The 16,880-nt window shown below is 34.5% G+C and overlaps 3 protein-coding genes across 6 annotated transcripts; all 3 read right to left on the bottom strand.

Annotated features, from left to right (window-relative positions):
• Nucleotides 1-7,976: 7,976 nt before the first annotated feature.
• LOC125191282 (mitochondrial inner membrane protease subunit 1-like) lies at nt 7,977-9,784 on the bottom strand. Of its 4 annotated transcripts, none has more exons than XR_007171080.1 (6): nt 9,641-9,784; nt 9,336-9,566; nt 8,991-9,101; nt 8,395-8,578; nt 8,266-8,320; nt 7,977-8,184 (listed from the first exon to the last, which is right to left on the bottom strand). XR_007171080.1 is itself a non-coding variant. In XM_048088796.1 (5 exons), exons 1-4 carry the CDS (start codon nt 9,716-9,718, stop codon nt 8,531-8,533), a joined length of 468 nt encoding a protein of 155 aa, XP_047944753.1. In that variant the 5' UTR covers nt 9,719-9,784; the 3' UTR covers nt 7,977-8,184; nt 8,517-8,530. The 4 variants fall into 4 exon arrangements, 1 of the variants encoding a protein (XP_047944753.1); XR_007171079.1 differs by having other exon boundaries at nt 8,517-8,578; XR_007171078.1 differs by having other exon boundaries at nt 8,266-8,578.
• A 2,240-nt stretch (nt 9,785-12,024) lies between these two features.
• LOC125188057 (mitochondrial inner membrane protease subunit 1-like) lies at nt 12,025-13,550 on the bottom strand. The gene is made up of 4 exons (XM_048084798.1): nt 13,035-13,550; nt 12,731-12,961; nt 12,363-12,473; nt 12,025-12,042 (listed from the first exon to the last, which is right to left on the bottom strand). The coding sequence occupies exons 1-4, from the start codon at nt 13,107-13,109 to the stop codon at nt 12,025-12,027; spliced, it is 435 nt and encodes a 144-aa protein (XP_047940755.1). The 5' UTR covers nt 13,110-13,550.
• A 430-nt stretch (nt 13,551-13,980) lies between these two features.
• Nucleotides 13,981-14,921, bottom strand: LOC125188607 (chlorophyll a-b binding protein of LHCII type 1). Its single transcript, XM_048085553.1, has one exon. The coding sequence runs from the start codon at nt 14,858-14,860 to the stop codon at nt 14,066-14,068; it is 795 nt and encodes a 264-aa protein (XP_047941510.1). The 5' UTR covers nt 14,861-14,921; the 3' UTR covers nt 13,981-14,065.
• Between the last annotated feature and the right edge of the window lie 1,959 nt (nt 14,922-16,880).

The raw sequence follows: 16,880 nt of genomic DNA, 5'->3' as shown, positions 1-16,880 counted from the left end.
ACTTTTCTATTTAAGTCATAAACTTGAGATTAATTTTTTGATGTAATTAAATTAGTATTTAAGTGTACTAAGAAATTTTTTAACAAAAGAACACTTAATTACTTATAATATATTATTAAATATTATAATTCTCACTTAAGTATAAATAGTGAAAGTAGTTTGGAACGAGCCAAAACAGAAATGTGTGAATAACATAAGACGGAGGAAATATATCTTTACAATAGAATTTTATCAATTATTTAATAATAAAATAATTTGATGTGAATGACTATTAAATAAGTAAATGTTTAATATTAATAAAATAAATAGATGTGAATTACTACTAGTGAGTAAAATTTAAAAGTGATTAAATAATAATATAATTATATCAAATAACTATGATTATTTTGTTCAATAATGACACTAAAAATTTAAATATATTTATATAATCATTTTTATAATTTAAAATATTGAGAATTATTTAATAATAAAATAATTAGTTGCTATTGACTATTAGATGAATAAATTCAATGAAAAAGTTAACTTTTATATTAGTGTCTGAATAAAATAAAATAAAATTTTCCATTTCAAGGTAAGCCAATTCCGATCTTTTTTTCATGTTATACAAATTTGAAGAAAGTTAATAAATGACTTAATTATAATTTTCCAAAGTTATTGAAAAGTTACTATGTTAATTAAGATAGTTAATTTGCTTTTATTTGACTTTCCTTTCATAATTAACTAAACGGTTATACTATATAACTATTTATTTAATTTCCTTTTATTTGAAATAAGGGTGTATTAGTCCATATATAAATTATTTTTATGGCAAGAAAACATAAGGACATTATGGCATAGAGACATTATGTCTCTAAATCACTACTCTTAATTTTATTGTCTTATGGATGAATATAGATTTATATCTATGTGAATAAATCCTAGATAGATTAAGATAAATTTTAATTATGTTTATCCATATCTTGTAGATATTGATAGATTTATATCTATCTAGAATATATCTTAGTAGATTTGGATAGTTAAAATCCATGTTTATCTTTTTCTTATGGATATTTATAGAATTAATTCTATTTAGAAAATATCCTAGTTGAATTAGATAATTAAGTTTATCTCTATCTTATAGATATTGATAGATTTGCATCTATCTAGAATATATCTTAGAAGATTTAGATAATTATTAATCCAATATTGTAATTATCTTTTGGGTTTAAGATAGATTTAGTTCTATCCAGTTAAATCCTAGTTGAATTAATTAATATTAATTCTAGTTTATCCTAATTTTATGGATATAAATAGATTTATTCTATTTAGAAAATATCCTAGATAAATTTGGATAAAGATAATACAAGATAATCCTTATCTAATTGGATTTTGATAAAATTAGTTTTATCTAGTATAAATCCAAATAGAGTTGATATATCCTAGTTTCTTATTCTAAATAATCTAAGATTTTTTTAATCTTCTTAGAATTGGATTTTATCTTCATCTTATGGATTTGGAAAGATTTGTTTCTATCCTGAAATATCCTGGTATGATTTAGATAATGATAATCCAAGGTCAGTCTTATCTTGAGTTTTAGGATTTGATTTTATCCATGTAAAATCTAGAATAATCCTAAGAGGATTTAGATAGATTAAATTCTATCTAGGTAAATCCTAAATTAATTTGGATAACCATTATCCAAGATAAACTTATCAAATCTGAAATTTCTATTTTGGATAAGATAAGGAATTAATTATTTAATTAAATCTCCTTAGATTTATTAAATAATTCCAATAATTATCCAGTGTGATTAATTACCATGAAGTAAATGGATTTGTCTATTTATTTGGTGATTATCTATTATAAGTGGATTAATCTGCCTTATCTGCTTATGTGATAATTATGCAAAAGCCATGTTCAAAATAACTAAGCGATAATTACAACAGTGCGTTGTATATGGTCTCCATAAATTGGTCTATATATGAAGCAATTTCTAATATTATCGCGACCCACCTTAGTGGGAGCAATAATCCTACGAAATAGCAAGGTCATAAGATTAGACTTCTTAATAGTAAATTGTTTAAACTAGAAGCATGTTTCTAATATTATCGCGACCCACCCTAGTGGGAGCCATAATCCTACGAAATTGCAAGTTCATTTGTTTAAACTTATTTATAAGATAGCTATGGAATTTTGTTAGTGGCGTACGACCTTCCCTAGAAGGAGTATCAAAACAGAAATGAAATTCCTAGATGCAAATATTTATGGTAAAAGCTTAGGCAATATTTGGCGGCCATGCCACCTTAGTGGTCTCTGGACTATTCGTCGGTATTGTGACCAGGAAATTGTTGGAATCCGAATTTGTATGACCTCCCTAGAGGCGTACTTATTTTGGTTTTGGCAGTTGCGAGATACATAAATTGTTTTGTGGTTGTTTGCGATTATGTATCAAGCATAGTATGTGATAAATAGTTTTATTTCTTCTCAGCCAAATTCTTAATAATGTCTGCGAACCTTAAAGAAATCAAACTCGAAGGCCAAAATTATGTAGACTGAAAATGTAAATGGATAAGATTCTCATTGCTGAAAACTTAAAGTTTGTATTCACCAATTCATGTCCTCTATTTCCTTGACAAAATTCTATAAAGAAAATTCAAGAATGCATTTTATGCATGTACTTGACAAGTTCTTTGAGATAGAAGGTCAAACTACTTTCTTTTAAGTAGTAAGACACGTCTTGGTTTATATTGATGAAAGAAGAATATCCAATAAGGACGATGTCCAGATTCTATTGGAATATCCACGAGAGATAGAATATTTTGAGGAATCTTCTGATTCAGTTACTCAAATAGTTTCTACACTCAGTTCTTCATCAAATGTAATAGGAAGTGATAGTATGAAGGTTGTTACTTAAAAGTTGGAAACCTTCTACATGATATTCACTTTATTAATAATAGAGGAAGATAACATGATAGATGACAAATTCGTTAAAGCTGCATCTTTCCTATGTCTTAGTTCAATCGAACAAAAGACTAGCAATGGAAAGAGGGAAGAGCTGAATTGTCATCAATGCCTGCTGAAAGCAAGAAAGGCAAGATAAATTAGGTGAAAAGGCAAAGTGAAGATGCATTGTAAGTCGGATTGACCTCTTCTAAAGAAGGACAATGACTTAGATAACAATGTAACTTCTAAAGGAGAGATCTCAATCCAGTTGGGCAGTTGTTGCAGTGGGAGCTATTTATTTATGCTCACTTAATTGTTTTGTTTTGATGTTAGAGTTTTGTTTTATTGGTACAGTTTAGTTTAGAAAGAATTCAGTTTCAGTTTCTAAACTTGTTTATGATTAAATGATGTTCGATGTCATTTTATAATGCGTGCATTATTAAGAAATGTGATTCGAATATCTATCATAGTACCATAGAAAAACAAATTATACATCATAGTATCTAAACAATATAAATGCAACAAGATTGAGTTTCGAACAACAGTTCAACTTCTTATACAATGAATGATAAAGTATTTATGGCACTTAGACATAAGGCCAAGAAAGTACTTAGTAATTGTTCAAACTGATTTTGTCTAACTCAAGTGACTATCGAGATTTTAACAACTTGCTTGTTAAATAGCTCGAAAGTCAAGTAAGTCTGGTTGATGCACTATAAGTAAGGATCCTTTGGTGGTTCAAGGGATTCAGAATACTTATAGAGATGCAACATAGAAAGACTAGCAAGTCTCAATGGTCTACACCATGGGAGACGAGCAATGAGTTAAGATCAGTAGTGGGAGTTAAATCCTAGTTGACTACTCCAAGCATTCTTCTAAAGAATGGGATAGTCATATAAGAAGATATCGAAGTCTCTCTAAGACAAGTTCGATATGGGAACAGTTTCACTCAATGATACCTTATCATTGATGGGATTTACGTTGGAAACAACGAGTTTTATCTTAAAGAAACTACCATAACATCAGTACCTTCTACAACACACGAGTTGTGGACTAGAGGTAAGTCTAGTCCAGCACATCTCAAGGTGTGGAGTTATTCCAACACATGTTTTGGAAAAGGTATCCAAGTAATTGGAGTTGTGTACTGAGGTATGTTTTAAGATTGTCCCAATTGATAGAAAAGGTACGGGTTCTATAATCTTCACGGCAAGATAAGTGTTTGTTTACATCAATACTAGATTCTTTGATGAAGATTATGAGAAGAACTACAAGCCTAACAAGCATGATAATTCTCAAGATAATGAGAATATCTATTTTCCATCTTAACCAAGAAGTCATACCATTAGATACTTATGCACTTAGAAAATCAACATTTGTACCTAAGATTATAAGAGTCATGTCGTAGTGGGAGCGTTCCTTGCGAACATAACAAGTTCATGGGTCTAAGAGAGTCTTTAGACTCAGTTTTAGATCGACTTGAATCTAATCCCTGTAACTACAAGGACACATTGACTCATTCAGATAATCGTTCTTGATAAGATGATAGATTCTGAATAATAATCTAAGATAGACAAGAATGTTTGCAAGACTTGCGATACTACCCATAGACTATTTTAGCCAGTGGGAGCTAGTGGATCTGCAAGTGTAAACATGGATCTTGAAAGGCTAGAATAATGGCTAAGGGTTATACCCAGAAAGAATGATATTCTCGCTTGCCATTATGCCTAAGACGATCTGTATCATATTGTCTATTGTAGCTTACATAAATTAGGATGTATGTATTATGATTGTCAAGACAGTTTTCTTTAAGTAGAAGTCTTGAGGAGATCATCTACATGGAACATCTTAATGGTTATGTGCTACAAGTACAAGAAAGTTGAAAGTGCACTATATATGGTATTCTTGGTACTCTACGATGATGACATCTATAAAAGTTGATAAACAACTCAAAGGGTTATCTAGCGTAGGAAACTGGTCGTCTACCCAGTTTAATGATGATGGATTTAAGATAAACTAGTTACATTCTAAGCATCTAAGTCATTAGATTGCTAGAAAAAGAATGTTAAGTTTTCTTAAAGAATCCTACATCTACATCATACTTAGACACTTTAGCATTGAAAATTCCAAGAAAAGGTTTTACTTCTCTAGATGGAATTATCTTGTCTCTAGCCAAGTGTTTTTCAACACTAAATGAGATCAAGAAGAATGAGACAAGTTCCGTAATTGGAAGTCTCATGTATGCTATGATGTGTATTAAGTTAGATATTAGCTTTGCCGTTGGCATAGAAGCTTGATATCATATTAACCATGGCCAAGGACATTGGATTGGTAAAGAATATACTATAGTACTTGAAGAAGACTAAACGGTATGCTCTAGTTTACCAGACATCCATGTTATGTCCTTTAGGTTACATCGACTCGATTTTATTATTGATCGGTGATCGAGTCATCCTCTGACTATGTGTTCACTTTAGGAGTTGAACTGAGATATGAAGGAGTGTGATCAAATCATAGACTCTATCATGAAAATTACAAGTGTGGTTTCATTGGAAACTACTAAGGTAGTTGTTCATCTCAGTAACTTCCTAATAGCTTTGACCGTGATTCCGAGTATGCCTATGAGTATTATATTTTATTATGGTTACTCTAGCCATGTGTCTAACTCGAGGGAACCACGATCTGATAAGGCTAAGCAATCACATAGAGAGGAAGTATGAAATTAATTAAGGATTAAGTGCGCAGCGAAACATTATGGTTACCAAGATATCATCAGAGAACAACCTGGCAGAATTTTTCACAAAATGCCTATATGGCAACATGTTTTACACATGAGGTGAAAAGTATGGTAGTTCGATGTATCATGGTCCGAGACCTGCTTAGAGTATAAGTGGGAGAGTTTTGGCAGTGGGTATACTCGAAAGCATGATTTTAAGTATAAGTGGGAGATTGTTAGGATTGGTATACTGAAAAGCATATTTCGAGCATGTTGCACGGATAGAATTGCTTGTATACAATAAATTTTACAATCCACTTTTAAGCCAAAGCGAGAAGAAGTAATTTTATCGCATTGATGTTTGCTTGTGCATTTATAAGATGTTTCTCAAACATTTAAATGTATAAGAAGCAAACAAGTCTAATTTTTCTACATAGTAGACTGGTCGTGAACGATGTTCACAGAAGGTGACGCAGTCGGTCCTTTGTAGAAGAGAAATAGAATTTCACAACCTAGATAGGCTTTGGCTACCTATCGTGAAAGGTTGCAGTGTCAGTCCGCATGTTTCCTTACCTTAGGAAATAAACGACACTGGTGTGGTATAGCACTGAAGGATCTAACAGTTGAGATAAGTCTTTCTTGCTATTTACCGAAAGACGAGGTCTCGGTGATTGTTATTTCTTAATCATTGTTGACATAACATTGAGCATACGATATTGATTATGCACTACTTTGATTTATCAAATGGTGCGGATTTTTCGCAATCCAAGAATCCTGATATCTTGGGTAGTGGTGATCAATGTCTAGAGGTGCTAGTATTGTTATTGCAATGAATCGTGTGCTGGGTGAGTCCAATTTGATAATATCCTCAAGAGGTGTTCGAAAAAGGTTTTATTATTCAGAAACCCGGCCGGTTGGAATTTATTCCAGAATAATAAATAAAGATTTTGAACTAGACAACTCTTGGAAAAAGATATTAATTAATTAAAGTCAAATAGCAGACTTAAATTAATTAATGGATATTTATATCTTAAACACGAGAAATAATAAATTAAAGAGGTAAAGCCCGGATTACTCGTAATTTGGGATTGGACGGGCAGTCAATATTATTATACTATAGTGGATGATAATAATATTCTGTTTGGGCTTGTATTAAATTGGGGCTCAATTTAATTAGTAAAAGACCAACAGGTTTGGCCCAAGTCCAACCTCCATGGATCCCTAATCTGGCCCATCATAACTCAATATAAAAGGAGATTAGAAAGGAGATTTAATGAGATTTAACACATAAATTTCGTTCTCCCCTCTCTGGAGTGAACGGTTTTCTCAGTTCTTCATAGAACTGAAGTTCTGTCTTCTTTCTAATCAAGCCCTTTTCGATTCTGACAAGCTTTGCCCACCCAAAGGTCATTATCTGAGTTCGGGATACAGATTAGAAGATTTGTGGTCGAGTACGAAGATCTTCATGTGGAGAAGGAGCAAGCAATCGTCGATTCTTTGGAGAATCAGATCGGTAACCCTAATCCGTAGAATATCATGAATTAGGGTTTAATTCCTTAAAGCATGATTTATGTGTGTTCTAGCATGCAATTGATTGTTTAACATGTGATAAATTGATCCCATAATCGGTCAAATAGATCTGTAGATCTGATTTATTTGTTTATGCATGACTTCTCGCTGTGCAAGGGGCACCAAACCCCAGCAGCACACTCACACGACATGCATGACACACATTACACACACTATGCACACATTGCGCATACTGCACATGAGTTACACACACTACACACACTTCACACTATTCAATTTTTTTGTTTTTCGGTTAGTTCTGTTCAATTCAAATTTTTGGCAAATTTTCATATTTTGTTTGGACATGCTTGTAGATGTATTTAGTACTTAACAGGTTAATATTGAGCCGCTTGTATTTAACTGCTCGTTACAGGTATCGAGGGCAAGCCCCATATGAAGTTTGACATGGTGTAATTCAACCAAGGAAAGAAAAGATTTAGAAGGCCCCCTGAGGAGTAGAGCCGCAAGGCTGCCTTTGCTGAGCCTTTTAGTTTGATAGATTTGTCTGTATTGTACATAGCACTACTATTTTCTAACTTATGCTCAAAATTCTTTTTTCTGGTTATTGCAATAAGCCTGTTTAATTAGTTTCCTATATATTTATGTTTCAAATTAGAGTTACACCGAAAACTACAGATGCGATGACAGAGTACCATTGCTGATATCTAGATAGTTAATAATTATGTATAGCTCAAACGAAATGCAATCACAAATGTATGGAAATCTCATTTGTTAATAATTATGTATAGCTCAAACTAAATTCAATCATGAATGAGATTTCCATAGTTTCTTTATTTTCCAGCCCAAATTTACAAAAGGGAACAAACACTTTTTAGAAAAACAAAGACCATTGAATCAGTTCTGCCAACTAGTAATTTCCAAGGCTCCAAATAGCACATTCTGTTGCTGTATGGCAAACTATATCCAAAAGGGGGTTGGCTCATCCACATCTCTTCTCTCCTCCAACAGCTTGTTTGAGTCTGAACGTGTGGATCAGCGAGTAAGTTTTTGAAAGACGCAGAGATAATAACAAAGGACAAGAAAAATATCCGGTTTCACACCTTTATTCGATAGCTCTCAAGTGAAGCAAGGTAAGATTCATGTAGAGAGCAGAAACTGCAAGTTCCACCGGAATGAATATCAGAGTTCACATGTATCATAGCAATAAAACAAGAACAGAATTTTCTTACTTATTCATAATCTCATACAGGTGTTTAGAAATGTATGCCATCGATGGATGTGAACAATAACAAATCGAAGAATGCCCAAACAAGGTTGACTGAAGAAAGATTTAAGTGCTATGGAAGTGCACCTTTCAAGACAGAGTTATTCAATCTTGTTGCTTATCAATCTGCATTCGCTAGGTGGCCACACCTGTAGAGAAAGAAGGTAAGCAATGTCCGAACTTCCCTGATTGAGCCCATATTATGGATAAAAACGGCATCATATATGATCTTGATCCAACTTAAAATGCAAACAGTTTCACATAACCAATTACACATATATGATAGAACAGCATCATATATGATTTTGATCCGGCTAAACTGCAGTTTCATACTTATAACCAATTACATATTTATGATAGAACAGCATCATATATTATTTTGATCCAAGTCTCCAACTAAAATGCAAACAGTTTCATATAACCAATCACCATTTATGAAAAAACAGTATCATACTACTATTTTTAATCCTAACAGTTTCATAGAATCAATTACAAACTTAAGCAACACAAGAAGGCACCTCAATCAGATCCCAAGCAAAAAAAAATGGTTGAATAGCTCACCACAGCAAATACTCTATAGCGTAGATGCTCGTAAGGAACTGCACCGAAATGCCTGGAATCTCTACTGTTGAGCAAATTATCCCCTTCGACCCAAAGGTGCCCATTTGGTACCTAAATCATCAAAAAATTCACTTTTTAGAATCTTCCTCACCTCTGATATTGCTAAGCTTAACTACATATTTACAAAGAATAGTTACACAGACATGAATGGATAATCATTCTTCAATAAGATCAAACTGGCCATGAAACCCTAATTTGATCCCACACATTAAAAATTGGGGATAATTTAGATAAAAGAAAGAAATGATTTTAAAATTGAAAAATTGGGGGAAGGAGAGGGTTTACAAGAGTCTTGTTGAGATCAGTATATCCGCGAGGGAGATTATTGGGGGGAGCATAAGAAACGACGTCGCCCCCGAGAGCCTTGATCCTCTTGGTTAGGAACGTCGTCGATTGGTCGGGGCTAACCATTATGACGATGTCACCCCGGTCGACTTTGCCGCGGAGGATTGATATCTTTTCAACCAAAACGATGTTGAAGTCATCGAAGGTGGGGCGCATACTGGCACCCATGAGCTGCACGGGAATGAAACATGAATAAGGAAATGCGAATTGGTAACGCACATTCACAGCTAGGATTGTGCCCCTACTATGAAGTATTTGATCGGAGAGCAATATGATCTGGCTTTATGCACGGCTGCCTTCGCCATGGATGCCACTCTCTCCATTCCTAACCCTTACTCTCTCTCTCTCTCCACAATTTGCAGCGAAATTTAAACATAAATGGAATCCCACTCAATTCGGATCCAGTGGAGTTTTCATTTTTGTAAAGGGAGTTTTAATTCGGAAATAAATTGGCATAATTTTCTTTTTCCATATATCCATAATTAATATTTTTGCTTTTTACTATAGTATTTTTTATAATAAATCTTATTAAACTAACTTATTTGTTCATATTTTATATTACTCTAATTCATAAAATAGACCAAGCATTACACTAACATTTTTCATAATTTTTCACTATATTTCTTATAACATCATGAGCTGAGTTAATTCGCGGAATGGATCACTTAAAATAAACCCTAAAATAAATCTTAAAACACCTGATTTTCCACTATATTTTAGGTGATCGCTTCCGATTCATTCGTAGTACCGATTAAACATGAGGGAGTAGCATTTTTTAGATAATAGTGACAACTGTGGTAGGAACGTAGGATGGTATATGATTGAAAGATAATTATTTCAATTTTGAGATATTAACTAGTCTTTCAATTTGGAAGAGTTAGTTGAATCTTCTAATATTAGTAAGTTGATTGTTTGGCTCTGATATCTTTTCTAAAAAAATGACTTGTTTGATTCTTTTCTCAATCCAAAAGAGAGTAAGTATTTGTGGGTTTCTAAGATGAAATGGAATAGAGATCTTGAAAGGAATAAGAAGGGAATAGGATGGAGATGAAATGACAAATCCATTTCGGTCTTGTGTTTGATAAACACAAAGAATACAAAGGAAATAAAATTGTTATTCCTTGATTGATTTCTTTCTTATGCTTGGTAGCTGTAAGAATGAAATGAAATATAAACAATTACACACTACACACATATTACACACACGAAACACATTGCACACACTATATAAACACATTATACATACATGACACACACGCGACACACATTACAAACCCTATACACACACACTGTGCATACTGCACAAGTTACACACGCTACACACAGTGCACACACTATACACAGTTCACACTATTCAAATTTTTTGTTTTTCGGTTAGTTCGGTTCTCAAATTTTTGACAAATTTTGATATTTTGTTTGGACATGCTTGTATATGCATTAGTAACAGGTTAATATTGATCTGCTTGTATTTAACCGCTTGTTACAGGTATCGAGGGCAAGCCCCATATGAAGTTTGACATGGTGTAACTCACCCAAGAAAATAAAAAGATTTAGAAGCAGTGGCGGACAGAGTTAAGAACAAGGGGTACGACGGTATCCCTAAAATTGTGAATAGCCTAGTGGTAAAATGACCCAGGTTCGATTCTCCTCGGTTTAAATTTTACTACTACTCTTTAGTCTTGTAGTATTTTTGTTTCTTTTGTTAACTGTTTTATTTTTGTTACTCTATTTAGTCTTGTATTTTGTTAGCACTAATTAACTGTTAACTTTCAATATTACGTGTTATCATTGAATTTAATCATTTACTATTATTAATAGTGTTTAACTAATGTATGATTATATAATAATTTTGTTATTTATTTTCTCATTTGTTTTTTACACAATAAAAGTATGTTTAGTTGAATGTAGTACTATTTATGGTTATGCTCATATTTTGACCTTAATTATATAGAAAATATGATGCATTTTTTTAAATGTTAAAAATTCTTAGAAACTAAAATATGTTCTCAATTATATAACAACCTCCATTTTAATAGTGAAAACTTTTTAAGTAATGACACTTAAAAAAAATCACCTATTTTTTTATATACAATGAAGTGACTTGTTAAAAAAATTGAGGTAACGGGGAAAAAATTCGATTAAATTTTAAATCTTCAAGTCAATTTAATTATTATTGCACCCCCCATCCGAAATTCCTGGATCCGCCACTGTTTAGAAGCCCCCCCGGGGTAGAGCTGCAAGGCTTGCTTTTGCTCAATAATTTTTTTTTTCTTTTCTTTTTTCTGGTTACCGCAAGAAATCTGTTTAATTACTTTTCTATATATTTATGTTTCAAGTTAGAGTTGCACCGAAAACTACAGAAGCGATGATATGGAAATCAATTTGGACATCTCATTTGGTAATAATTATGTATAGCTCAAACTAAATGCAATTATGGATGAGATTTCCATGGTTTTTTTAAATTCCAGCCCAAATTTCCAAAAGGGAACAAACACACTTTGTAGACAAATACAGACCACTGAATCAGTTCTGCTAAGTAGGAGTAATTTCCAAGGCTCCAAATGACACATTCTGTTGCTATGGCAAACTATATCAAAAAAGGAGTTGGCCCATCCACATCTCTTATCAACTAACAGCTTGTTTGAATCTGAACGTGTAGATCAACGAGTAAGTTTTTGAAAGAATGCAACAACACATATCCGATTACACACCTCTATTCGAGGCCTAGCTTTCAAGTGACACAAAGTGTGGAGAGCAGAAACTGCAAGTTCACATATTTTATCATAGCCATAAAACTAGAACAAACATTTTACTCCATCATAATCTCATACACGTGTTTAGATAACCAATTACACATTTATGATAAAACAGTATCATGGAGTATATGATATTGAATCCAACAGTTTCATAGAATCAATTACAAACTTAAGCAATACAAGAAGGTAAAAAAATGGTTGAATAGCTCACCACAGCGAATACTTTATAGCGTAGATACCGGTAAGGAACTGCACCGAAAGACCTGGAATCTCTACTGAGGGGCAAATTATCCCCTTCAACCCAAACATGCCCATTTGGTACCTAAATCATCAAAAAAATCACTTTTTAGAATCTTCCTCACCTCTGATATTGCTAAGCTTAACTACATATTTACAAAGAATAGTTACACAGACACGAATGGATAATCATTCTTCAATAAGATCAAACTGGCGGATCCAGAAATTTCATATTGGGGTGCGATAAATAATTATATTGACTTGAAAATATAAAATTCAATCGATCTTTTTTATATAACAAAGAATTTATATAGTTAATAGAAAGTGAATGAGAGGGTTTACAACAAGAGTCTTCTTGAGATCAGTATATCCGCGACCGCGATTAGTGGGGGGAGTATAAGAAACGACGTCGCCCCCGACAGCCTTGATCCTCTTGATTAGCAACTTCGATTGCTCGAGGCTAACCATTATGACGATGTCACCCCGGCCGACTTTGCCGCGGAGGATTGATATCTTTTCAGCCAAAACGATGTTGAAGTCATCGAAGGTGGGGCGCATGCTGGGACCAATGAGCTGCAAGTGAACCAAACATGGATGAGGAAATGCGAATTGGCAACGCACATTCACAGCAAGGATTGTGCCCTACTTTGAAGTATCTGATTGGGGAATACAATATGGCTTTATGCACGGCTGCCTTCGCCAAGAATGCCACTCTCTCCATTCCCAACTCTCTTCACAATTTGCTGCGAAAATAAAACACAAATGGAACTCAATCAATTCCAGTGTAATTTTGAGCTGTGTAAACTAAGTGACAACTGTGGTAGAACTAATATGGAATTATGTACGATTGAAAGATAATTAAAGTATTACTCCTGGTAATTCAATATTGAGATCGTAACTAATCAATCAATTTGGAAGAATTGGTTGAATCTTCCAAGATTAGTAAATTTGGGATAAGACTTTGTTTCAAAATGAAACACACATGATCTAGCTAGTTGGTTAATTGAGATGAGAAAAATTGTGTGAACTGTGGAGTAACAAACAGCAGCAAAAATTGTGTGAACAAACAGCAGCAAATATATATGAAGTGAAATCTGGAATGTGTTTCTCCACTTAATTAATTTGAAAAGAATATCTATATATCTGTAAGTCTGTGTAATGACATGAGGCTGAGGGAAAGAAGACTAATTAAAAATGTTGGTATTATCCAACATTTACACAAATGTGCATAAATGAATGTAAAAGTTGCACTAATGAATAATGAGTGTCTGCCATAGTGCTTGCCTGAACTGTGAAAGCTAGTTAGCCATCATAATATGCTTATTCAAAACAAATCTGCTTATCCAACCATATATATTTGTGGATTGATATGTAAAAGATTGACTTATTTCAATTAAGACAGTTTGGCCGAGTGGTCTAAGGCGACTATTTATGCATTCATTCTAATTTTAATTTTTAATTAAAAGATTTAGTTTCCCTCTAGCAATTATACCGATTTTTAAAGTTTTCACAATTTCTTTCAGTTTACTTGTCTCATGTATTTCCCATATAATCCAAACCAAACTCCATTGTCAAAATAACACACATCACAATTCACACAAACACATGAAATGTTCATTAATTAATTAGCTCAACACACTTAATTTACATCATAAACTCATCACTAATATTCTCCCATCACTTTCCGGGAACAAAGTTGGTGGCAAAGGCCCAAGCGTTGTTGTTAACCGGGTCAGCAAGGTGGTCGGCAAGGTTCTCCAAGGGTCCCTTTCCGGTGACGATGGCCTGAACAAAGAATCCGAACATGGAAAACATGGCGAGCCTCCCGTTCTTGAGCTCCTTGACCTTGAGCTCGGCGAAGGCCTCAGGGTCATCCGCCAAGCCCAGGGGGTCAAAGCTCCCACCAGGGTAGATGGGGTCAGTGACCTCCCCGAGGGGCCCACCGGCAATGCGGTACCCCTCGACGGCGCCCATGAGGACCACCTGGGAAGCCCAGATGGCCAGGATGCTCTGCGCGTGGACCAGGCTCGGGTTTCCCAGGTAGTCGAGGCCGCCCTCGCTGAAGATCTGGGCGCCGGCCTTGAACCACACGGCTTCCCCGAACTTGACCCCGTTGCGGGAGAGGAGCTCGGGGAAGACGCAGCCGAGGGCGCCGAGCATGGCCCACCGGGAGTGGATGACCTCGAGCTCCCTGTTCTTGGCGAAGGTCTCGGGGTCGGCGGAGAGGCCGGCGGTGTCCCAGCCGTAGTCGCCGGGGAACTCGCCGGTGAGGTAGCTGGGGGCCTCGCCGGAGAAGGGGCCGAGGTACTTGACGCGGTCGGGGCCGTACCAGGGGCTGCCGGAGGAGACGGACTTGGTGGCCGGTTTGCGCATGGAGACGCGGCCGCCGTTGCTGGCGGAGAGCTGGGGGGTGGTCTTGACCGCCTGACCGGCGAAGGATGGGGAGGAGAGAGCCATTGTGGAGGCGGCCATTGCTGAGTGAGAAATGTGTGTGTGTTTTTTTTTTAACTTGAAGAGGTGGTGAGTGATGAAGTGGAAGGGGGAAATGTGTGTGTTTTTATAAGGTATTTGGAGTTGTGGGGGTCCTTATCTTTGAGTATCATTTTATGTGTTCTTATTGGTTGGTGATATTTAAGGGTAGATAATAGCATTGATTTTTTTTTTGTATTGATATTTGGTAGATATGAGGATGGAAGAGTCTCAACTCTCATGCAATGGTGGGATATTGCTTAGGTTTTGAGCCTATAAGGTGCTGCCAAGTGTGCGGATGGATATTGCAGTACAACAAACTGATTTATTACTTATTAGCCATAGGGGCAACTTCATGCATGAAGCCTTGGACAAATATGACTTGAATGCGTATAGCTTTTCTTATCACGTAGTCTAATTAAACAAATACTTCGTCTCCCCCGTTAATAGTTCATTTTTGCCATTTTTATCTGTCATTCAGTAATTGTTCACTTTAACATTTAACTATAAATGATAAGTAGGTTATATATTGGACTAACTCATTCCAGTCAAATTTTATTATAAAATTAATACATTGGGACCATATTCCACATTTTCTAATCCATTTTCCTTTATATTTCTTAAAACTCGTACTGAAATTAAAGTTGACAATTAATGGGGACGAAGGGAGTATAATGATTCTTGTAACTAGTAAATTTAAGTAGTTGAATTTTGCAACAAGAGAGGGGAACTATTGCTATTGTATTCATCGTTAATCATTATATCCACATTGATGTATCAAAAAATAGACCAGACAACAAAAATGATATGGTCATGGATGACAGTAAAAAATAAACGTATTCTTAGTTAAAAGAAAAACAAAAATATTACAACAAGTACGTGTGAGGTTAGAAAAGGAAAATATTCCGAAAAGATAAAAATATAATAGTATCAACTACTTTCATGGTTACCATTAGAGCTCGCTAAACAAGTTTGCCTTGACTTAGCATGCTGGGGCCTGATCAGCATTCGGGCCGGGCCGGGCTTGGCTGGATTGATATACGAGCCCTAGCTAGCAGCTTTGGGCCAGAGAATTTGTTATTTTATTTCAATTTTTCGTGATTAATGCTTGAAATACATGAGCTGAGCATCGAGCATTCCAGAATTAGTTCCACTTAACTAAATCGAATCCTCAAACATATTTTGGTCAAGCATTTGAGCACTAATTCAATTTCAGTCGTGCATATCCCGTCAAGTATTCATATTCATTGCATGTTTCATGTACAATATAGAGATCACATATCCAGCTTGTTGAATTTCTTTCGACCATCCACAAATGTTTCAAGCGTTTAGAATAAACAAGCAATTAATCATAAAAAAACTTATAATCTACTATAAGTGAGCACATACTAAAAGAACAGAGTCTTGCCGGCACCAATGTGTTCGCTAAACCCCAAACATATTCGTATTAGCGATCACGCGAAAAGGTGCTTGTGTTTCATTGTAAGAGCATCTCCAAGGAGAAAGGTATATTGAGTATGTATATTTCTCATTTAACTTCTCAAAAAGATTATTATACCTTCTTAAAAAGTAATGGACTCTAAGGAAAGAGGTAAATTAAAAAGATAAACATAAATAACTAACTTTTTACTTTTACTATCGCTTTAAACTATTTATAATTATTTTTTAAAATGAGTGCGCAAAATGAAATGCTTCTATTACAGTGGAATGAAGGGAGTACTACTTAGTACTCCATAAAGAGTATCGGCATTTCGACAAAATGTGTCATAACTCGTGTCACAGCCACACTGCCCACTGGGGCTAATGAATTCGTGGCCTTCTGAATTTTAAAAAAAATTCAGAGTATTTTAGTCATTTTTATATATATATTATAAACTTTTATGTGTGAAATTTGCTATTTTAAAAATTCAAAAAATTTGGCACTTGAAATAATAAAGTTAGTTTAATTACTTATGAATATATACATATATGAGAGTGTTTGGGTACCACTACCTCTTAAAATACCACTATACCACCATTGCTA

The sequence above is a fragment of the Salvia hispanica genome, chromosome 5, assembly GCF_023119035.1.
Source record: "Salvia hispanica cultivar TCC Black 2014 chromosome 5, UniMelb_Shisp_WGS_1.0, whole genome shotgun sequence".
In the NCBI taxonomy this organism is placed as follows: domain Eukaryota; kingdom Viridiplantae; phylum Streptophyta; class Magnoliopsida; order Lamiales; family Lamiaceae; genus Salvia; species Salvia hispanica.
The sequence above is the reverse complement of the archived record's forward strand: the minus strand, read 5'-3'. Positions and strand labels throughout refer to the sequence as shown.